The sequence below is a fragment of the Meles meles genome, chromosome 16, assembly GCF_922984935.1.
Source record: "Meles meles chromosome 16, mMelMel3.1 paternal haplotype, whole genome shotgun sequence".
Lineage (NCBI taxonomy): Eukaryota > Metazoa > Chordata > Mammalia > Carnivora > Mustelidae > Meles > Meles meles.
Genome location: NC_060081.1, coordinates 77,826,092 through 77,844,888, shown reverse-complemented (window position 1 = coordinate 77,844,888; position 18,797 = coordinate 77,826,092). Strand labels below are relative to the sequence as shown.

Below are 18,797 nucleotides of genomic sequence, written 5' to 3'. Positions count from 1 at the left end.
TTGCCCAAAGTCACACAACCAGTAAATTGTGGGCTGAGTTAGAACCCAGCCTTGGCCAAGTGACCTCATGACTTAAGCCTCAGTTTCCCCTCTGAGAAAAGACATCAGTACCAGCCCCTGCGCTGAAGGGGGGTCAGAGGGGTATGCACGATTGGAAAGCACATAGCAGGTGCTCACTAAAAAGACCTCTGATTTTGACACGCGCAGACGATCGCAGCAGCCCAGCCACCCCCAACCAGGGGCCTCAGCCTACAGGTGGGGATCAGGGTGGGCAGCGGCGAGAGCCCAGAAAGTCAGGGAAGCCTCACGCTTCCAGAGAATGCTCTGGTCTTGCCAAGCTCAGCCTCTTTCTACCCACACGTACTCAGAGGCCCTCGCTCATCACTTCTGCTTTCAGTTTTTTTTTCTGAGGCCACACACAGAAGTTTCGTTTTCTTTTCCCCAGAAAGCTGGTCAGGTCAGGCTGACTAGGCTTATTTCTGGAGTGTGAACAGCAAACACCCACCCAGCTGACGCGTCCCCTCACAGCTGTGGGAGCACCACATCCAGCCAAGCAAGGACACCCAGCCTCCTCCCAGCCTGTCCTCTCCAAGCCACCTTGCCGACGCCTGCACGGTCCCCACGTCTCCAGGCTCCCAGCCTCTTCAACCAGGATGGCCCAGGCCCCTGGGGACCCTGATGAAACAGGTACTTTTTCCCTTCTAAGGGACCGTAGGCGCTCCCAGTGGGATTTGCCCTTTTCTTTCCAGCTCCTTTCCTCAGTTAGACGACAGCAATGATAGCTGACTGCGTCCCAAAGCACAGTGGCCGCGGGAGCCGAGGGGAACCCAGGGTCTGGTCAGGGAGGCCGCCTCTGCCCTGGGCACCTCGCACACCTTTCAGGAGCCCTCGGGGGGCAAGCGCAGCGCTGAGGCCCTACAAGGTGGGCCCTGGGCGGCACCGCGGACACTGGGGTCTGAGGACCTGACCTCACACTCATTTTAAGAACAACAGAAGTTGCTTTGAGGAGAGGCAGATATGCGAGCCTGCGTTCCCCCCCCCCGTACCACAGATAACACTTGGCTCCTGGAAGAAAACCCAACAAAAGCGAGCTACGTATTCTAGAGAGCCTGGGGGCTGTGGTTGAGGGTGGTTTTGGTTTTTGTCTTCTTGTTTCGTTCGTCACCATTGGCTGGTGTATTCCTCACTACAATCATCGAGGTAGCTCCCATCCCCAGTTCACAGGTGGGGAAAGTGAGGCACAGAGAGACCCCACGGATGGCAGAGTAGGGGCTCAAACCCGGAAACCAGCTGCCAGAGAACAGAAAAGAGGCCAAGTGGGGGGTTGGGGAAGGGTGCCAGCAGGGTGCCCCCAGGGCCCGGGATCACCCCCGGTTTCTGTTGTACTTCCACGAGGGGGACACGAAAGTACTCGTCACTAGGCAGGTGAATTTAACTTCTCCCTCCCAGGTGTGCCTTGCCAACCGGTCACACCTCGTCCGTTTTACAAATGCCCGTTTACAGACGCACGAGCCTGAAGACTCAGCCCGCCTGCCCTGTGGGCTCGGCCCTCATTCTGATCTCCGACCCCACGACCCCTCGGCTCCTTTAGGGTCAGGTGGGTGGCGGAGGAGGGAGGGGAAAGCGCTCACCCAGAGGCAGGCTTTTCAAGAATCGAAACTCTTTTCAAGACAAGGCAAAGTCAGGCTCGCTGTTGATGGGAGGGGGATGCCTGGCCGCTGGAGGCTGACCTCGGTGGGCGAAGGGGTAGAGGCCCCCAGGTGGTCTAACTGAGCCTCACCTGCACCCAGCAAGGACGAACACGTCCCGGTCACAGGGCGAGCCTCAGAGCCCAGCTGCTGGGCCAGACAGTGGATTGCCCCTTCCCCCACTAGGGGAAGCCCAGAAGGTGAGAAGTCCGGCTGCTGCCCTGCCAAGGGGCCCCAGGTCTTTCCCAGAAGGACCCTGCTTTACATTTCCCTCGTGTTCTTGGGAGCAGATGTTTCCTGTCAAGAGGCTGGGCTGCCACCCACGGGGCTCCCTCCAGCTCCCCAGGCACTGTGTGTGCCCTGTTTGCGGCTCCCCAAAGAGCCACTGGCTTGGGTTTGTGGGAGCCTGTCTGAGAGGAACAGGGATCGTTCAGGAGCTCCTTCTCCAGCCTCTGGGATTCGACTTAGGGTCATTAACCTCAGGTGGGGATATAATGACCCAGAAGGAGCTGCCCAGGCCCTGCCCTGGGTCATCCGGACAGACACCTGTCCCTGTGCTGGGCAGACCCACTCAGACACTTGTTCAAATGCTATTTCCTGAGCATTTACTGTGTGCCCAGCACTGTGCTAGACACCAAAGGTAATACAAGGAACCCGGCAATCACAGAAGGGGGTCCTTGGGGACCTTCTGCAGGGAACTTCCCCCCCCACACACACACTCAGGGGCACCCAGGATGACTCCCCAAAAGAGATGGTGTTTGAGTGAGACCGGGAGGTTGAGTAGATGTTGGGCAGGTGGAGAGGGGGGAGAGTGTTCCTGACAGAGGCAGCAGTGTGTGCAAAGGCCCGGGGGTGAACTGGCTGGAAGGAGCATGGCAGGCTGGCACTCGGAGGCAAGCTCTGGCTGCCGAGTAGAGGGTGGGCCGGAGGGATCCCGACCGTCATCTGGGAAACGGTGATGAAGAATTTGAAGGTGGACACACGGAGGGGAGAAGAAAAGGTTCAAGAGAGCCAGGAATAAGGTTTCCAAGGCTCTCTTGTACCTGGGCATCAGGGAGAAAGATCCGTTTCTGCGTGTCCTTAGCTTCCTGGCTTGGCTGAGCTGATGCGCCCCTGATGTGGATGGAGAGCCCACGAGGAGGGGAAGGCACCGGGGGAGGCGGGGACAGAGGGCCTCCCAGGCAGGCACTTCGCCTCCCCCTACCTCTTGCTCTCTGCCCTCAATCTAGCCCACCCTGCCACCCTCCATGCCCCTCTGTTCTGGGGAGGTCTGACGGCTGAGCCTCCCCTGCTCTTCCTCAGGGGCTCACACCAGGCAAGGGATACTCAGAAGGCTGGGGTACCTCCTCTGGTCCCTGGGCTGTGCGGCCAAGGTCATTTGGGCGCAGGGCTCCCTCCCCGAGCCGTGGTGTCATTGCTCGGGCCCTGCCCCTCCCTCTGCCCTGGACCCCACACCCGGGGGTCCCTCCCCTGCCCCGGGGCTTCCAGCCCAGCCTCCATCCCGGAAAGAGTCAGTTCCCTCTCTGCCCCTCTCTCCTCCTCCCAGACCTCGAGCAGAGGATCCTGCAGGTGCTGAGGGACGCTGGCTCCCCCATGAAGTCCACCCAGTTGGCAAAGGAATGCCAAGTGCCCAAGAAGAAACTCAACCAAGTCCTCTACCGGATGAAGAATGAGTCCAAAGTCTCCCTGGAAGGCCTGGCGACGTGGGTCCTGGGCCAGGGTGGGACCGGAGAAGTGGTGCCCGCAGAGCCGGCCCGGCCCAGCCAGGGTAACCTGCCCTCCAGGAGGGAGCGGGGTGGGGGGCCCAGCACGGGCAGTCCTCGCAGCGGACACGCGGGGTCCGGGCCTGGGTTCGGATATGGTCTCCCCGAATATGGGCTCTGCCTCTCAAGGGTGCGTGGCACCCTGTGGCCACGCCTTGTAGATCTGGGGTGGCGAGGAGGGGGGGGCCTCATGCCCGCACCCAGCAGGTCCTCAGCAGAGCATGAGCAGGAGGAGTGCCACGGACAACGGCCACGTGGGGATGGGAGTAGGACAGACTAGGCTTCGCGCAGGGTCCCAGAGCTGGTGTGCGGGGGGACGGCCCTCTTCCTCTCGGTGCAGAGGCGTGAGTTATCAATGAAGCTGGGGGGCGTGGAGAGCAGCAGGGCAGGCTGGAAGGCAGGTTTGTTTAACTCTAGACTCTGAGTCCCCATCGCTGGCGCACCGGGGCCACCGTGGAGCAGCCCACCTCTGCCCTGTGGGGTCCCCGTCCCCTCTGCCGCCCCTCATGCCCCGGGCTGCTTTCTCCTCCTCCAGCAGAACGGCCCCAGCAGGACGTGACTGCAGTTCCAGGGGAACCCGGCCGTCAGCTCACTAAACAGCGTAAGCAGCCCGCTCGCCCCAACAACCCTCTTTGGCCACTTGCGATGTTACTCTTGTCCCGTCCCCCCAGAGGTGCCCACAAAGAGGCAGGGCTCAGTCAGCACAGTGGAAGCGGCTAGAAGGCTGGGTGGGCTCCCTGCTCCGTGGTTGCCCTTGCCGCAGGCGCCTGCCCCGTGCCTGGAACAGCGAAAGTCTTTTCCGCCCCCAAGAATAGCCGCTGAGCAGCACTGTTCTTACAGCCAAACATTTCATGGCCATGGGGCATAGGGAGGGGGTCTGGGTCGCCCAAGTTCACACAGCTAGGGAGCAGCGGAGGAGAGTCAAACCCGGGCTCCTTCTCCTCCACCCACCGCCCTGCCTCCCAGAGGAAGACATCTACAGGATTCTGGAAACCCATGGGCCCTGTAAGGCCCTGACCATCTCCCAGGAGCTGGGAAAGAAGACAGCAAAAGAAGTCAACCCAGACTTGTATGCTATGAGGAGGAAGCACCTTCTGGACTTGGATGAGAAGACAAGTACATGGGCAATTTATCGGCCAGGTAGGTGCTCACCTGCCGCCCGTGCCTGGATGGGGCAGGGCGGGAAGAGAAACCATAGCATCCAAGGGTTGTGGGCGCCCTGCCCGGCACTTTGCCAGCCCCAGGTTCCTTGGCAGACCCTCACAAAAGCTTGCGGTGACCTTGCTGATGGGTCCCTAGAAGGAGGTACCAGGAAGGTGGGTGTGCTGGTGAGAGTATCCAGGGAGGGCTTCCTGGAGGAGGGACCTGAGGCTGCAGTTGCCGAAGGCAAGGGGCGGAGAGCAGAGGTGTCCCACTCCTAACTACAGCAGCCCTGGGATGCGGGGCTCAGCCCGAGTTTGCTAACACTTTTTGTCAGCACTCTGCCCAACTTGGAATTTTGAAGCTGCCGACAGAGAAGGCTGGGCCCAGACATCCATGGGGGGGGGGGGGGGCGGCAGGTGACGTCTCCCTCAGCTGCGCAGGCACAGGCCCTAGCATTAGGGTCCACGACCCTGTTCTAATTCCTCTTAAAATCAGGAAAGAAAAAGATGAGTTAATCATGACTCCGGCGTCGATGACATTTGCCTTTATCCAACCCTGTCAAAAACGGTAATTTTGAGTGTTTTTTATGGAGGAAGGCACCCAACAAGGCACAAGAGCTGAGGTCCCACAAAGGTGGGGCGTGGCCCTGCGGTGGAGCCGGCGGAGCCCCAGGCAGGTGCTCACGTGGCCTACAGGATGATGTACAAGTTCACGGCGCTCAAGGCGGGGGGGGGGGGGGGGGGGGGGGTGTGGAGGGGCTCGCATCGCGGCTGCGATAACACGGCAGCCGCCAGGTTTTAAACACTGGTGGAAAGTCCCCATTCTTCAAAGTGCCACGTGAGCCAAACAGAGCTTATCCCGTGGCCAGAAACAGGCCATGGTCGACCCCCTCGCAGTCCTCGTGAAGGGGACAGGAGTCCTGGAGCCGAGTGGTCAGGGGATGCCTCGCAGTGACAGGGACAGAGGATGAGGTGGGCGGTGAGGCTCCCACAGACCTCCCGGGGGTGGCAGAGGACACACAGGTAGGGTAACCGCCCCCAGAACATCTAAGCAAGTCTCCCCTGGGATACCCGGGGGGCTTGTGACACACATCGGCTCCTGGGTCCCGCCTTGGACCTCCTGACAGAGGACGCTCAGGGTGGACATGGGGGTGTCTGGGTTTTAACACTCTCCGCCGGAGATTTGGCTGCTGCTCCCTGGTATTTGGAACCCCCGATCCCCGGGAGGGCAGAGGGCTTGAGCGGAGTATGACTTTACAGACTTGGGAGGAAGAAATCCGGGCCCTGCAGTAATTTACCAGAAAAATCCAATCAACATGATCTGTCAGAATGGACCCAATAATCACATTTCCATTGGCAATTCTGAAAGCATCCAGATTGGACATGGGAATGTCATCGTGAGACCGACGGCCTCTGGGGAGAACGGTGAGTCCTTGGAGAGACACTTGCTCCCTGTAGGTAGGGGTCCCTGCTCCATCTGGGTGGAAGCGGAGAAGGGGACGTTCAAGCTCTGAGGAGAAAGGGCGGCTCTCAGATCTCCAAGGTCCTCCTTTGTGGCCTTCCTGAGAGGGAGGAAGTCTTCCTGCATGCCTGGATCAAACCTCTCCTGCTTTCCCTTCATTCTGATACCTTCTGCCTTGGTTTCAGTGGGACCTGATATTTTGCCATGAGAAACGACTCGGTGTTCATGCTCCCTCAGTAGAATGTCCCAAGGCGTCACTGTAGTATTTCGTTTGTTCTGAGACACACTCCCCCCTACCCCCCAACACACATACATTTTAACATCTTAGAAACTGGGATGCATCTTACCAGCGACATCCTACTTTTGTTAAAATACTGTCTTGCAAAGGAGTGCCTCCTCTCTGACGGGCACTGGGCCAAGAGGGCACAGGGCGCCTATCAGAGCAGCCGCGGAACACAAGTGGCAGGGCCAGCCCAGAAGCTGCCATCCTCCCTGTGACCCCGAGAGCGCCGACTCCTCCCCCACACACCCCCGACTCTGAGTTTCAGTTTCCTCCGCGGTGGAATGAGGAACTTTGTTTTAGAATCTGGGTCAATGTCTCCCCAGCCTTAGTCCTCTGGCCTCTGCCCCCCGCCCAATTTGGGCCAGGACCATGTCTGATTATTTACGTAATGTAGTTAAATGGCTTATCTATTCTACTCAAATTTATTTTAAAGTGAGCTTTTATAGCCTGCCCTGAAGTTTAAAACCAGGAAGTTTACCATAAAGATAAATACCGAGAAGAGAAAATGTCAAAGCTCTGAATGCTCCAGCGGTGGAGAGGGGGTGGGGGGGGCGGGGGGGGGTTAAAGATACGCCAACACCCAAGGAGACTCGCCCTGGGGGGTTCAGAGGACTGAGAACGTGAGGGAGCAGAGGCTGTGTTCACCGACTGGGTTTTCCCAGTTTGCCCCAGGGACACCCCAGGGAACCCCATACTAACTGTGCTACTGGGTCCGCCTGCCGTCCATCAATAGCTGAAACACTCATTCCCATCCGACAGAACCACCAAGAATTGAGGCCAGTCTCCTCTGCCCAGCCCGGACTTTGCGTTTGTAGGGGGGAGGGGGCTTCAGAGGCTGGGGGTCTGAGGTCATGTTGCTGTGTCCCCTGCTAGGCTCCATGGCTCCCCTCCGCCTCCCCCCAGTGGCACCAGCTGACCCCTCATCTCAGACATCTCCGGCTGCAGCCGGGGGACCCCAGGACATCTGCTTGGAGAATTCTGTGCTCAGACGGGTGCAGATGGGACACGGCAACAAGATGAACCTCAACAGTGCCCCGGCCAAGGGCCCTGCAGCCTGCAGCCTCTCAGTCAGCCCCCCAGGTAACCCAGCCTGCCCCCACCGCACCCCACCCATCTCCCCACGGGACAGAACTTGAGCCATTTTTTGCCAGGAGAGAGGCATGATGGGAAATTCCTTTCCTTCCACCGGGAGGCTGACTACACAGTGGAGCAGGTGGGGCTCCAGAGCGGGCACTTGGGGTCCTGCTCCCTGCCACCCACCCTCCCCAGGGAAACTGTGTCCTCTGTACAACAGGCATGGACCAGGGGAAGCAGGGTCAGAGGAGACGGCCAGCCTGGAATGGCATCTAAGGAGGGGGCAGGAGCCATCTGAGTACCTGGTGTCCTACTCAGTGCTGTCCACAGGGACCAGAGAGCCCAGGCTAAGTCCTCTGGTAACCCAGAGACAGGCTGGGGCACACCAGCAGCGAGGCAGGGACGCCCAGAGGAGAGTTTCCAGGAAGGAGAAAGGGAATGAGTTCAGGGAGTTCCGTGGGGGTTCCATGGGGGTTCCATGGGGTCTGTGGGGCCCTGAGGTGACAGAGGAGCGACAGGAGGAGGGGGACTGTGTGCAACTCGTGTCCGAAGTTTGGATGGGAAAGGAGCCAGGTGGCAGGGGCTGGGGACTGGCCGCGACCACGAGGAGGCTCGAAGCACAGGTTGGAGATGGTGTTCCGGAGCTGCGGGGAAGCCGGCAGCAGAGACGGGAGCGGGCGGGGGCGGGAGGGCGGAGGTGCTCGAGCCCGGGGGAAGGGCACAGAAGGAGGTGGCGTCCGTGCCAGCAGACCTGGGCGGCAGAGAGAGCCGGCAGCCCGGCTGTGTGCAAGAGGTGCTGAGGGAGGCAGGCTCTCGGCTGTGGACTGAGCCTGGCCTGGCTTCAGGGAGGAGAACCGGCCGGGGGGAACTTGAAAGCTGGGCCGGGGGGCGTCAGGGCTCAGGGCCACCATCCAGCTGCTCTTGTAGCCCTCCTGATATCGCTATCTTTGGCTGACCCACAGTCTCTGCCACCACGGATGGCCCGGAAGCTTTGTTCGAAATTCGAATGTCCAAACCAGGACCTTCTGCTGAGGAGGACGTGGCCCAGCGAGTCCATATCAGATCATGCTTCCTTGAGGACACCGCCATCGGCAACAGCAACAGAATGACCGTCAGCTCAGAGACAGCTGATCCAGAAGGAGTTGTAAGGCCTGAGGACAGCAGGAGGGACCCTGGGGAGCCAGGCAAGGATGCAGGTGAGCCTGGGGCAAAGTGGGCCCTGTGTTCTCTCTCTCTCTCATCCGTCCACCTATCCATCCATCCATCCATCCATCCATCCAGCCATCCATCCATCCATCCATCTGTGCATCCATCCATCCATCCATCCATCCATCCATCCATCCATCCATCTGTGCATCCATCCATCCATCCACCCACCCATCCCTCCATCCTCTCATCCGTCCATCCATCCATCCATCCATCCATCCATCCACCTATCCATCCATCCATCCATCCATCCATCCATCCATCTGTGCATCCATCCATCCATCCATCCATCCATCCATCCATCTGTGCATCCATCCATCCATCCATCCATCCATCCATCCATCCATCCATCCATCTGTGCATCCATCAATCCATCCATCCATCCATCCATCCATCCATCCATCCACCCAACCATCTACCCAACCATCCATCCACCCACCCACCCATCCACCCACGTACCCATCCATCCATCCATCCACTCATCAACAGTCATTCTCGAATCTCCCATTTCCAAGAGTCTGGAAAGCAACAGAGGGTCATAGTAGAGAACAGCCCTGGAGGTAATGTGTGGGGTCAAATATTTTTAGCCAAGTGGCCTAGCCCAGCATTTAGCTCTGAGCCTCTGTTTCCCCATCGTGACAGAAGGATGATAATTGCCTGTGGCTCCTGGTTGTGGTGAGGACTGGGGGAGCTCTGCAGGCAAAACTTGGCCCTGTGCCCGGCCCACACATGCCTCTAGGCATCGAGAAGTATTTTTACCACTGGTGTTGTTTTAGGCGTCATGGCAGGCTCTGGGGTGCCACAGTGAGTGACGGTCAGTCTCGGAGAGAGGATACTTTGTTGCAGCAAAGAGACCCTCTAACCAGAGTGGCTCCCACCTGCGGGAGGCTCAGCACACAGGCGAGGGGGCCGTCCAGGCTGGTGGGAGGCACAGAACCCGGGCTGTCCCAGGGATCTGCACACATCTGTGGGCATAGACGCTACAGAGGCCCAGCCATGCCCCTTCAACCGAGCACACGCACACTCCTGGCCTCAATCCATGGACTTGCTCTTGGCCTCAAGAGGGGCTGGGAAATGGCACCTGAGCCCAACTGAGACTCAGGGGAGGGGGGCTCTATGGCCAACAGGACGTCACTGGTGCAGCTGGTCACCTGGCCCCAGCTCCTAACCCCTGGTTGTAGAGCCAGGCGACTCCTGGCAGGTGACACAGGCAGGAAAAGGTGGCGGTGGCCGAGGGAAGGTGCACCCAGTGGGCGGAGGAGTGTGGGCAGCAGGCGAGAACACGATAGTGGGTGAACAGAAGCGTGAGTGTGAGTGCATGCTTCGGGGATGGCAGAGACCAGAGCATGGTGCCACACCATGGCGGGGACTTTCGCCTCTATCCCAAGGCTGTCAAGAGCCACAGAGGGGATCTGAGCAGGAGAGGGTATGATGGGACTTCTGCCTTCAGAGTGAAGGAAGGATCGGGAAGAGGACCGCAGCTCCCGAATCTGGGATTTGGATGAAGGAGTCGTGCCATTGCCCCCCATGGTTAGAAAACCTAGACTAGACCTTGCCAGCACCCACCAGCCGGCACCCCAGGCCCGTGGGCATTTGTGCTGGACGCCAAGAGTGTCTTCCCATCGTGATGACCATGTCCTTGAACTTCCAACAGCGCGAGGAGTCAGTAGAGAGAAGGTGCCCTCTTCCCCACTTCCCAGAAACCTCTACGGAAGCCCACAGGGACCCTGGGGGTGGTAAGCCCCCACCCGGTCTTAGGTGGGACCAGCCAAGGCTCCTCTTTGGGGGAAGGAAACACAGCCCTCTGGTTCTGAAAGACAGCGAATGCCCCCTCCTTTGTCCCTCCCCAAGGAATCAGCAGGGGCACTGACAAGGCCTTTTTCACTCTGCACCCTACCCACCCTCCTCACTGGCCCGAGGAACACCTAACTTCTTACTCAGGTGACGGGCAGGATCCCGTCCTAGGACGTGTAAGGCCCGGCAGCTTTTCCTCTTGGGGGAAATGGGTGGTCAGGGTCTGCCAGTGCTGTGCAGGGCGGCACCCTCTCTGGGGTCTCTGTGAGCTGAGGCTCCTGGACAGGCTGTCAGCAGGGGAGCCGGCAGCTCTCGCCCCCCCACCCCTCCGCTCGGCCCGCTGTGGTGACACCCTGATGGGATCGGGAACATGACTTTGGGGGCCCAGTGCAACACGGAAATGTGGGGCCCCTGATTCAGCTTCATCAGAATTTCAAGACAGAGCAGAGATTTGAACTGAGCCCAGGGACCCTCTGAACATGGGTCCAGGCCACGTGTCCGTGAAGCTGGCCCTCCTGGGAGTCTTCTGGAACAGGACCCCTCCTCAGGTCCGTACCCACCCCCAGTCACTCAGACTCTTGAGTCTTCCCAGAAATAATGCTGTAGCCGCCTTAGAGCTTCTTCTGTCTTTCCTGTATTGGGAAGAAGAAGTTCATTTGCTTCCCAGTTCTGGCCCTGCCCTTGCCCTACACCGCTCCTCCACCTGGACGCACAGCCATGAACAAGTCAGAGAAACCATCCGGGGGCAAAGACAGGCAGCTCACAAAGCAGTCAAGCCATTTGAAGAAAGCCGAGCACCGTAAAACAAACAAACAGAAACCATAAAACCGGGGAGGGGTGGGCAAGGCCATGATAGGTGAGGCGCTGCCTTGACGGGGCAATCAGGGAAGGCTCCAGGAGGAGGTGGCCTCTGAGGGGGAAGCAGCCAGCCAAGCAAAGATCGGGGAAGGCACTGCGGGTGGAGGGGACAGCATGTGCAAGGGTCCTGTCCAGAGTCCTGCAGGGACCCAGGGAGCAACAGGGAGGGCGTTCCGCCAGCCAGGGCTGGGTGTCTCCGAGCTGAGAAGCCCAGAAGAAGGTCTGGATCTTCTTTTAAGTGCGCTGGGGAGTGCCTGGCGGGTTTTGAGCAGGAGCAAGTGTTAAAGTCTCACCGAAGACAGCCAGGGGACAGAACCAAGGGGGGCCTGGGGGAAGACGGGAGCTTCTGCACCGTCCAGGTGAGAGCGGGCGGGTCTCAGAGATGGGTCCCCGGTGAGCCAGATGGCTTTGGTTATTTGAGACAAGGGGCCCCTGTGTCCCTTTGGCAACAGCTTCTCTTCCCGGGATCTTCTCTCCAAAGGTGCAGAGCCTAGAAGCCAGTTCCCTCGTGACCGCGGCCAGGCTCCCCCCGGCAACAGCGATGTCTTGACCTTCATCTCCCACCTTGAAGCCGTGACTCTTGAAAGCGGGGATCCCCAAACTACAGAGGACAGCGGCCAGCTGGACAGAACCCCAGACATGGACTCCCGGGGGCAGGTGGAGACCAGAACAAACAGCCAGGCTCTCTCAGGAAGAGCAGGCAGACATCAGTGAACCCTTGGTCCTGTGCCTTCTGAGTTTCATAAACGCTGTTGTCCACCTTCTTGCCTCCTGACACGTGGCTAGCGAGAGTCAGTATTTGGGCCGGGCCTGGCCTGGGGCTGGGCAAAGGCGCATCTGTCCACTGCCTCCCTGTCCCCCTTCCATCATGGCTGTCCATTCTCCCCTCACTCAAGACCTGACTTCCTCAAGGCCCATTATGGCCGCCAGATCTCTTTCCCACCTGATCTTTCTAGAACCTTCCTCCCTCCACTTTGATCTCTCAGGATTTCTTAGATGAACTTCCAGAGAACAAATCCCTCCCTTCAAGGCCCCAGTGGAAATCGCTGGCTAGCCCGGGGTCAGGTGACCTCTGCTGGCCAATTTTTAGGGACTGTTTGTCATACACCAATATGGCGCTTGTGGTGGGCTGAGTTCCCTTGGAAGGCTTGTGGTCACAGTGACATTTCTAGAACAAAGAAGTGGGGTGGGGTCTGGGGGACACTTGGGAAGGAAGATAGAGAAGGATAGAGGGAGATGGTGGTCAGCCAGGCAGGACCACCGTGGAAGGGGACTTACATCCTCCACTTGTTACGTCCATATCACACACAGCTACGTGTCCACCGCCCTTCCCAATGCCACGCCTGTACTTCACTCTCTTCTGTGTTTCCTCCTCTGGACCATGCATTTCCAATGCCCAGGAGCCATGTCCTTTTGTGGAAGGAAGGGATGGCTCATCACAGAGCCTCAGTAAAGAATGTCATCAAACAACGCTTTTTCTCTTTTCAGTGTGACTGGGGAGGGTGTTGAGATCCTTGACACACTGATCAGTGCCTGGGCCAACACACAGCATTTATGGTATGTCCCTTAAAGGGGAGTCCTAAGGCAATGTTGGAGCCCCTGGATCCAGTGATTCCTGAAGCAGGCTCTATCTTTGCACTTGTCCATTAGATGAGCTGATGTGTCTGTCCCCCTAGTGTGGAAGTCAGCTCCAGTCGATTTCCCTTTTCTAGCATGGTCTGTCCGTCTCACCTCTGCCTCCCCTTTCCTTAGCTCGATGCTACTCAGCCCTCAGGTCTCTGCTGACCTATGACTTCATCCAGGACAGCTTCCCAGGCTCTTGTTCCGGCCTGTCTCTTCTCCACTTCTGAGGCTCCTGTGTTCCCCCAACAAACCCGTGTTCTTACTGCCCTGCCATTGCCTGGTTACTCGCCCGCTTCTCCATATTCACCAAGGCTCATTTGGCTGTAGATGACAGAAAGCTGGAACCCACTTCATACAAAAGGGGGTGTGCTGGCTCTTCTAACAGACACAGGTCCAAGCATAAACCTTGCTTCAGGAACGTCTCCGTCCGGGAAGTCAGTGTCTTAGGACTCAGTCTCCCTCTTTCCATCTCTCTGCTCTGCTCTCCTCTTTTGCAAGCATGGGGGAGCCTCCAGGCCCCCCGGCCACCCACTTAAGAGCCCAGTGGTAGGACAGTACTTCTTTCCGAAGGCAAAAGCCAGGCTGGATGGCTTTGGTCACATGACCCCTTCTCAGCTGGTGACTGGCCGACTGCCATCACGTGATCTATCCCTGGCTCCAGGATGGGGGTCAGCCACCCCCTCACCTGGCTGAAGGACAAGGGATGGGCAGTTCTCAAAAGTTACAGAAAAGGGATGCGGCCCAACCGCAAGAAGCCCAGAAGTCCACTGTGTTTCCCCCAGCACCAGCCAGCGAAGTCACCAGGCACAGGATCCTTGTCTCTTCACCCTGCCTGTACCCCCAGTGTGTGCCTGACAGGCCCCTTCCCGGACAAGACTCTGGGGCTCCCGGCGGAGGGAGACAAAGCCCCGGCCCGAGGTGCGCTGCTCAGAGTCAGCGGGAGAGGTGGCCATCGCCACGGTCCTGACCAGCACTAGTCACAGGGAATTAAGGGAGGATGGAACAGGGGCCCACACGCTGCCTGGAGGGTCCAGGAGGCTCCGGGGGGAGGAGAAAACCCCAGAGCTCATTCTCCCCCATCAGGCAGAGGGAAGTGGGGGGGAGGGGAAGGGGACGGGGTTGTAGGCAGGGGCGCAGCCCAGGCAAACACATAATGATCAGAGCAAGAGGACGGATTCAGAGCACCGGAGCCGAACGCCTGGGTGCCGGTGGAAAGCGCACGCAGAGAAAACCGGGGCGAGGCCGGCTGGCGGGAAGCAGGTGCCGCCCACGTGCCCGGGAGCTTGGACTTGACACTGTTCTGTAGGAGCCCCACCTGCACACACGTCTTCCAGGGAGGACTGGGCAGGTGTGCCAGACAAGGACGCTGGACTCATTAGGAGGGGGCGTCTTGTTCCCTGGGCTGGAATTGCCTTCCTACTGGGGGCAAAGTTATTTCTGCCAACATGTCGACTTGGGGCCCCCAAATCATTCCCTCAGGGGTATCCAGTTTGCAACTCGCCAGCAGGTATGAGGGATTTGAAATGGGGTTTGGCTCACTCCTCCTGGCATTGTCTTTCCTCTGCGGCGAGCTGAAGGCGGCTCGCCTCGAAGTTTTCCCGCGGTCTGTGGTTAACCAGGCCCTGTCAGTGGAGAATTGAAAATGCAGCTCCGAACTCAGACTCAGCCCACATCTCCTGCCCCAGCCAGAATCCTCATCTTTGTGCGAGACTTCCCCTCTCTGTATAGTTAATTTGTCGTAAACACGCTGACAGAGCGTTGCCAGCAGTAAATGGGGGCTGGAGGTGAAGGTCCGCGCTGGTCTCTTCAGGAAGGAAATTAACTAGCTACCATTAGCTGGCAGGGGATGATGAAGTCCGTCCACCCCCAGCCCTTTGTTCTCCCTAGCTCCCCAGTCACCCTCCCTTCCTTCTGCCATGATGCATGCAAACACAGCCTGCCGCTCCCCGGAGTTGAATGGGGATAGTTTGCTGCGTGACAGTTAGAGGTGATTTTCCCAAGCCACCAGGACCTACTCACAAATGCAATTCTGTTTTCTCCTCCCAGCCTCTCTGCTAGTCTCAGGGTGAGCCCAGGTGGGACTCTTCCCCTGTGGGGCTTTAGCAGGCAGCCAAGATTAGAGGCTTTGAGCAAGAAAGGGTCTAGAGGATAATTCAGGAGCGTTTGGGCTGCAAGTGACAGAAACTTAGCTCACCTAGGCTTAAGGAAAGAATCTATTTGCTCATGCAACTGGGAAATCCAGAGATGGCTTCAGGAATGGCTGGCTCCAGGGGCTCAAGCATTACCTTTCAGGCCTCTCTCTTTCCATCTCTCTGAGAAACTCTTCTCTTGCCGCAAGCTGCACAAGGCTTAGGGCCTGCCAATTTAGCAACCCCAGCAGAAGAGGAATTCTTCATGCCAAATAATGCTGGTAGAATGTCCCGGGGAGGGTTCTCATTGCTTGAGCATGGGTCACATGCTTGCCCAAACTTGTAAGTGGAGCCCATCCCCGGGGCCAAGCCTTCCAGGTTCTGAATCAGATTTCTCCAGCCCTGATGATACACCCATGATCTAGAGGCACATCCAGCCCCACCAGCCCCTCCGCTCTGATGGGTGAGACCAGAACGCCACCCACCCTATGGGCAGCCGTGATGCCGCAGCTGAAAAGAAGGACAGGACCAAAATTTTGTGTTCTGTGGAAAGTTCCTCCTGCAAGAGGAATTCCCTGGGCAAGTAAACTGGAGGAAAATGGTAGCCAGGCCCGGCCGATCCTCAGGAGCCCACCGCCAGAGAGGTAAAGGCTCAGAAAGGTTAGACAATTGCCCAAGGGGTAGAAACAGGATTGGAACCCAGGTCACTGGGCTCCTAAGCCAGTGCTCTGACCCCTGCTGCTGAAGAGAAATTTGGGACTCAAAACCTGGCCAGGCTCTCACCGCCTGGCTTCACGTCTCTGTGCCACATTCACTCGTGCCCTTCCGCACCACGACCTGGGACCCTATGGCTTTTGCTGCCATCAGCGGGGTCTCCACCAGCTGCTGGAGAAGCAACCAAGCCTCTAGACACATTGAAAAGGCCAAGCCCAGAGGGCAGGGATGTAGGACAGCGGATGGAGGCCTGGCTGCCCCCCACTGGGGATTTGAAACCCCAAGAAGCCGCCTTGAGGTGGCACAGCCAGCTCTGCCTCCCGGTGGGACATGCTGGGGTTCAGGGACGCAGCGTCTGAGACAGAGGCCCTCTCTAACTGTGTGACCTCACCGCCCATGTCACCGTGCTGAGCCTCGGCCTTCTCATCTGCAGAATGGGCCAGGGACGCAATCACGGCAGGCTGGCTGGAGGCTCAGAGGAAAAGGGGCGGACGGGGGGCGCAGCTGGCTGGGCCACACGGGTGGAGCACTCAGTGCGGAGTCTGGCCACGTGCTTCCGCCCCGCGGCCCGCTTTACCCACATCCTCCCGCTGCCGGGGCCGTGGGCCAAGTCTGGAGACATTTCTGGTTGTCACAGGGGCAGAGGGTGGGAGAGATTTCCCGCTACTCTTGGAACCAGTTGCCATTAGATGGTTTAAAACCAGCTTATCTCACAGCGCTGGAAGTGACACGCCCCCCACGGGCCTCACTGGCTGAAGCTCGGGGGGTGGCTGGCAGGACTGGCTCCTTCCAGGGGCTCCAGAAGACAATCCGTCTCTCGGCCTCTCCAGCTTCTGGAGGCCACTTGCGTTCCCTGCTCCCAGCCCCCCCTTCACCCTCCGGCTGGCGTCGCTGCATCTTCCCGTCCCCATCTCTTTCTCACTCTCCTTCCTCTTCTAAGGCCCCCTGGGATGCTGTGGGGTCCATCCGGCTAACCGGGACCACCCCCTCCTCAAGATTTCAGGTATGTCTGCGAAGTCCATGTCACTGAGTAAGGTGACGGGGTCCCAGCCTCTGGGGATCGGGACATGGACATCTTCGGGGGACAGCATGCTGCCACCACACTGAAGCAGGACAGCCCCCCACAACAGAGTCAGGAAGCCCAGAACGTCTGCAGAGCCAGGCTGAGTGAGCCCATCATGGGTGATACCTTTTCCACTCTTAGCGTCATGGAGATAAAAGAACAAGTGGGCTGTGGCGTCACAGCCCCAGGTGTAACCTGAGTGTAACCTCAGGCGAGTCCCCACAACTCTGAGCCTCAGTTTCCTCCTCTGTAAAATGGGCAGAAATAGGGGCAGCCCTTCATGCCTGGATCCTCGTGAGGTCTTACATTGTGACTCTTGGTCTGGGGAGCATCTAACAAACGCTGATGTCTGGACCCACCCCAGACCCACTGAGGACAGTCTCTAGGGGAGTGGCCTGGGCACGTGGATTTTTAAAAGCTCCTTCCGTGGGTCCAAGGAGCCCCCTCCTCGCTGAAATGTCCAGAGCGGCCCCCAGCCGGACACCCGGACACCAGTGGACCACAGCCGTAGTTGTAACCCCAGCAGCCCCCAGCGCCAAGCTCCGGCTGGCCTCTGTGGCAGGAGGGCATCTGGGAGGAGAGAAGCCGGAACCCAGCGGTCCTCAGCTCGCCCAGCCATCGGCAGCCTCGAAGCCCGCGCTCAGTTTTCACAGCCTTGGGCCGAGCGCCCTCTGCTGGCCGCGGGCTGGTGGTGGCTCGCACTGAGCTTGGAACTTCCAGGGTCCCATCCTGCCCAGACCAGGCCGGGGTGTGGATGCCGATCCATTCCCTCCCCCAAGAGTGGCCGGACACACAACGTTTTCCTGTGGTTTTGGGTGGTGCCCTAAACCCGTGCACAGATCCCAGCTTAAATTCCTGCTCTGCCTTCTCATCTGGGTCTCCCTTCCCGCGGATGCCAGCGCCCCACGGGCAAAACCTCAGTGCCCTGAAAGGGCTGATCTCTTCCACGGAGAACTCCTCCGTAAGCTGGGCCCTGGGGCCGTCCCGTCCCTGTGGGAGCCCCAAGGCTCTTGCTTGCGACCCCTACTGCAGCTGCCTTATTTCGACACCTGACGTATTAACTCACGGCAACTCCGTGCCGTCCACGAAGAAAGGATTCTTAGCCCTTTCACGTGGACGGAATCCTGGGGCACAGAAGAGGTGGAAATAATGCCCCGAGGTCACACAGCCAGGGAAGAACCTGCTGGGGTTACACCTAGGGGACAGAGCGAGGAAGACGGCCCTGATGGGGCTGGAAGGAAGCCTCCGTACAGAGAAGGCCGCATCACTCTTGGGAGACGCCTCCCGTCTGAGGGGTGGGGAAGCTGGGGGGCGGGGGTGACAGCCTCCGCGAATGCGCAGCCCACGTGTCCTCACACTGATCCCCAAGCAGACGGACACCCACAGGTCTATGTACAGGGTAGGGCCGAAGGGAACAAGGCCACGGCCACTCTGGAGTCAAACTTCAGCCTCCTGCTCTCCAGCCATGTGACCGTGGGATGAAATCAGCATCTGGCTCAGAGCAGACCCCGTATGGCTGGTTTGCCACACCACGTTCTGAGTCACCCACGCCGTGGAGCTCCCTCCCCATCCTCTGCAAATTTTACCTGACCATCAGCTGGGATAGGACAGAATCCGGAGCCACTCGCCTCTGGTGAGGCCCGTCCAGGCCTGGAGGGCAGCGGCCTCCCCCCTGGGCCTGCAGGCAGTGTTTTGCAGAACTTCCCTATTTAACCTCACAGTGGCGCTATGAAATGGACACACCGGGATTTTGCCCATTTCACAGATGAGGACACTGAGGCTCAGGGGCGTAAGCAACTTCGAGCAGATTTGGGGACATTGGGAGGTTGGGGTGGGTGCCATGAGGCTTACTTACAAATGTGGGTTTATCAAGACCCCCTTCGCATCACAGTACCAAAGCCTTTGACGTTTCAACCTTCCTTGAGCGCAGTGAAAACAAAACAAAAAAATTCTGGAAAACTCACTTTGCTCTTCTAAAGGCAACCACTCAGCCGCCCA

The 18,797-nt window shown here is 58.7% G+C and overlaps 1 protein-coding gene across 3 annotated transcripts; it reads left to right on the top strand.

Annotated features, from left to right (window-relative positions):
- Positions 1 to 458: 458 nt before the first annotated feature.
- Positions 459 to 12,740, top strand: ZBP1 (Z-DNA binding protein 1). Of its 3 annotated transcripts, none has more exons than XM_045981895.1 (8): positions 459 to 687; positions 3,235 to 3,456; positions 3,990 to 4,052; positions 4,418 to 4,591; positions 5,854 to 6,018; positions 7,212 to 7,418; positions 8,375 to 8,608; positions 11,752 to 12,740. In XM_045981895.1, the coding sequence occupies exons 1-8, from the start codon at positions 654 to 656 to the stop codon at positions 11,982 to 11,984; spliced, it is 1,332 nt and encodes a 443-aa protein (XP_045837851.1). In that variant the 5' UTR covers positions 459 to 653; the 3' UTR covers positions 11,985 to 12,740. The 3 variants fall into 3 exon arrangements, with proteins under 3 accessions (XP_045837851.1, XP_045837852.1, XP_045837850.1); XM_045981896.1 differs by having other exon boundaries at positions 3,987 to 4,052; positions 8,432 to 8,608; XM_045981894.1 differs by having other exon boundaries at positions 3,987 to 4,052.
- The last annotated feature ends 6,057 nt before the right edge of the window (positions 12,741 to 18,797 follow it).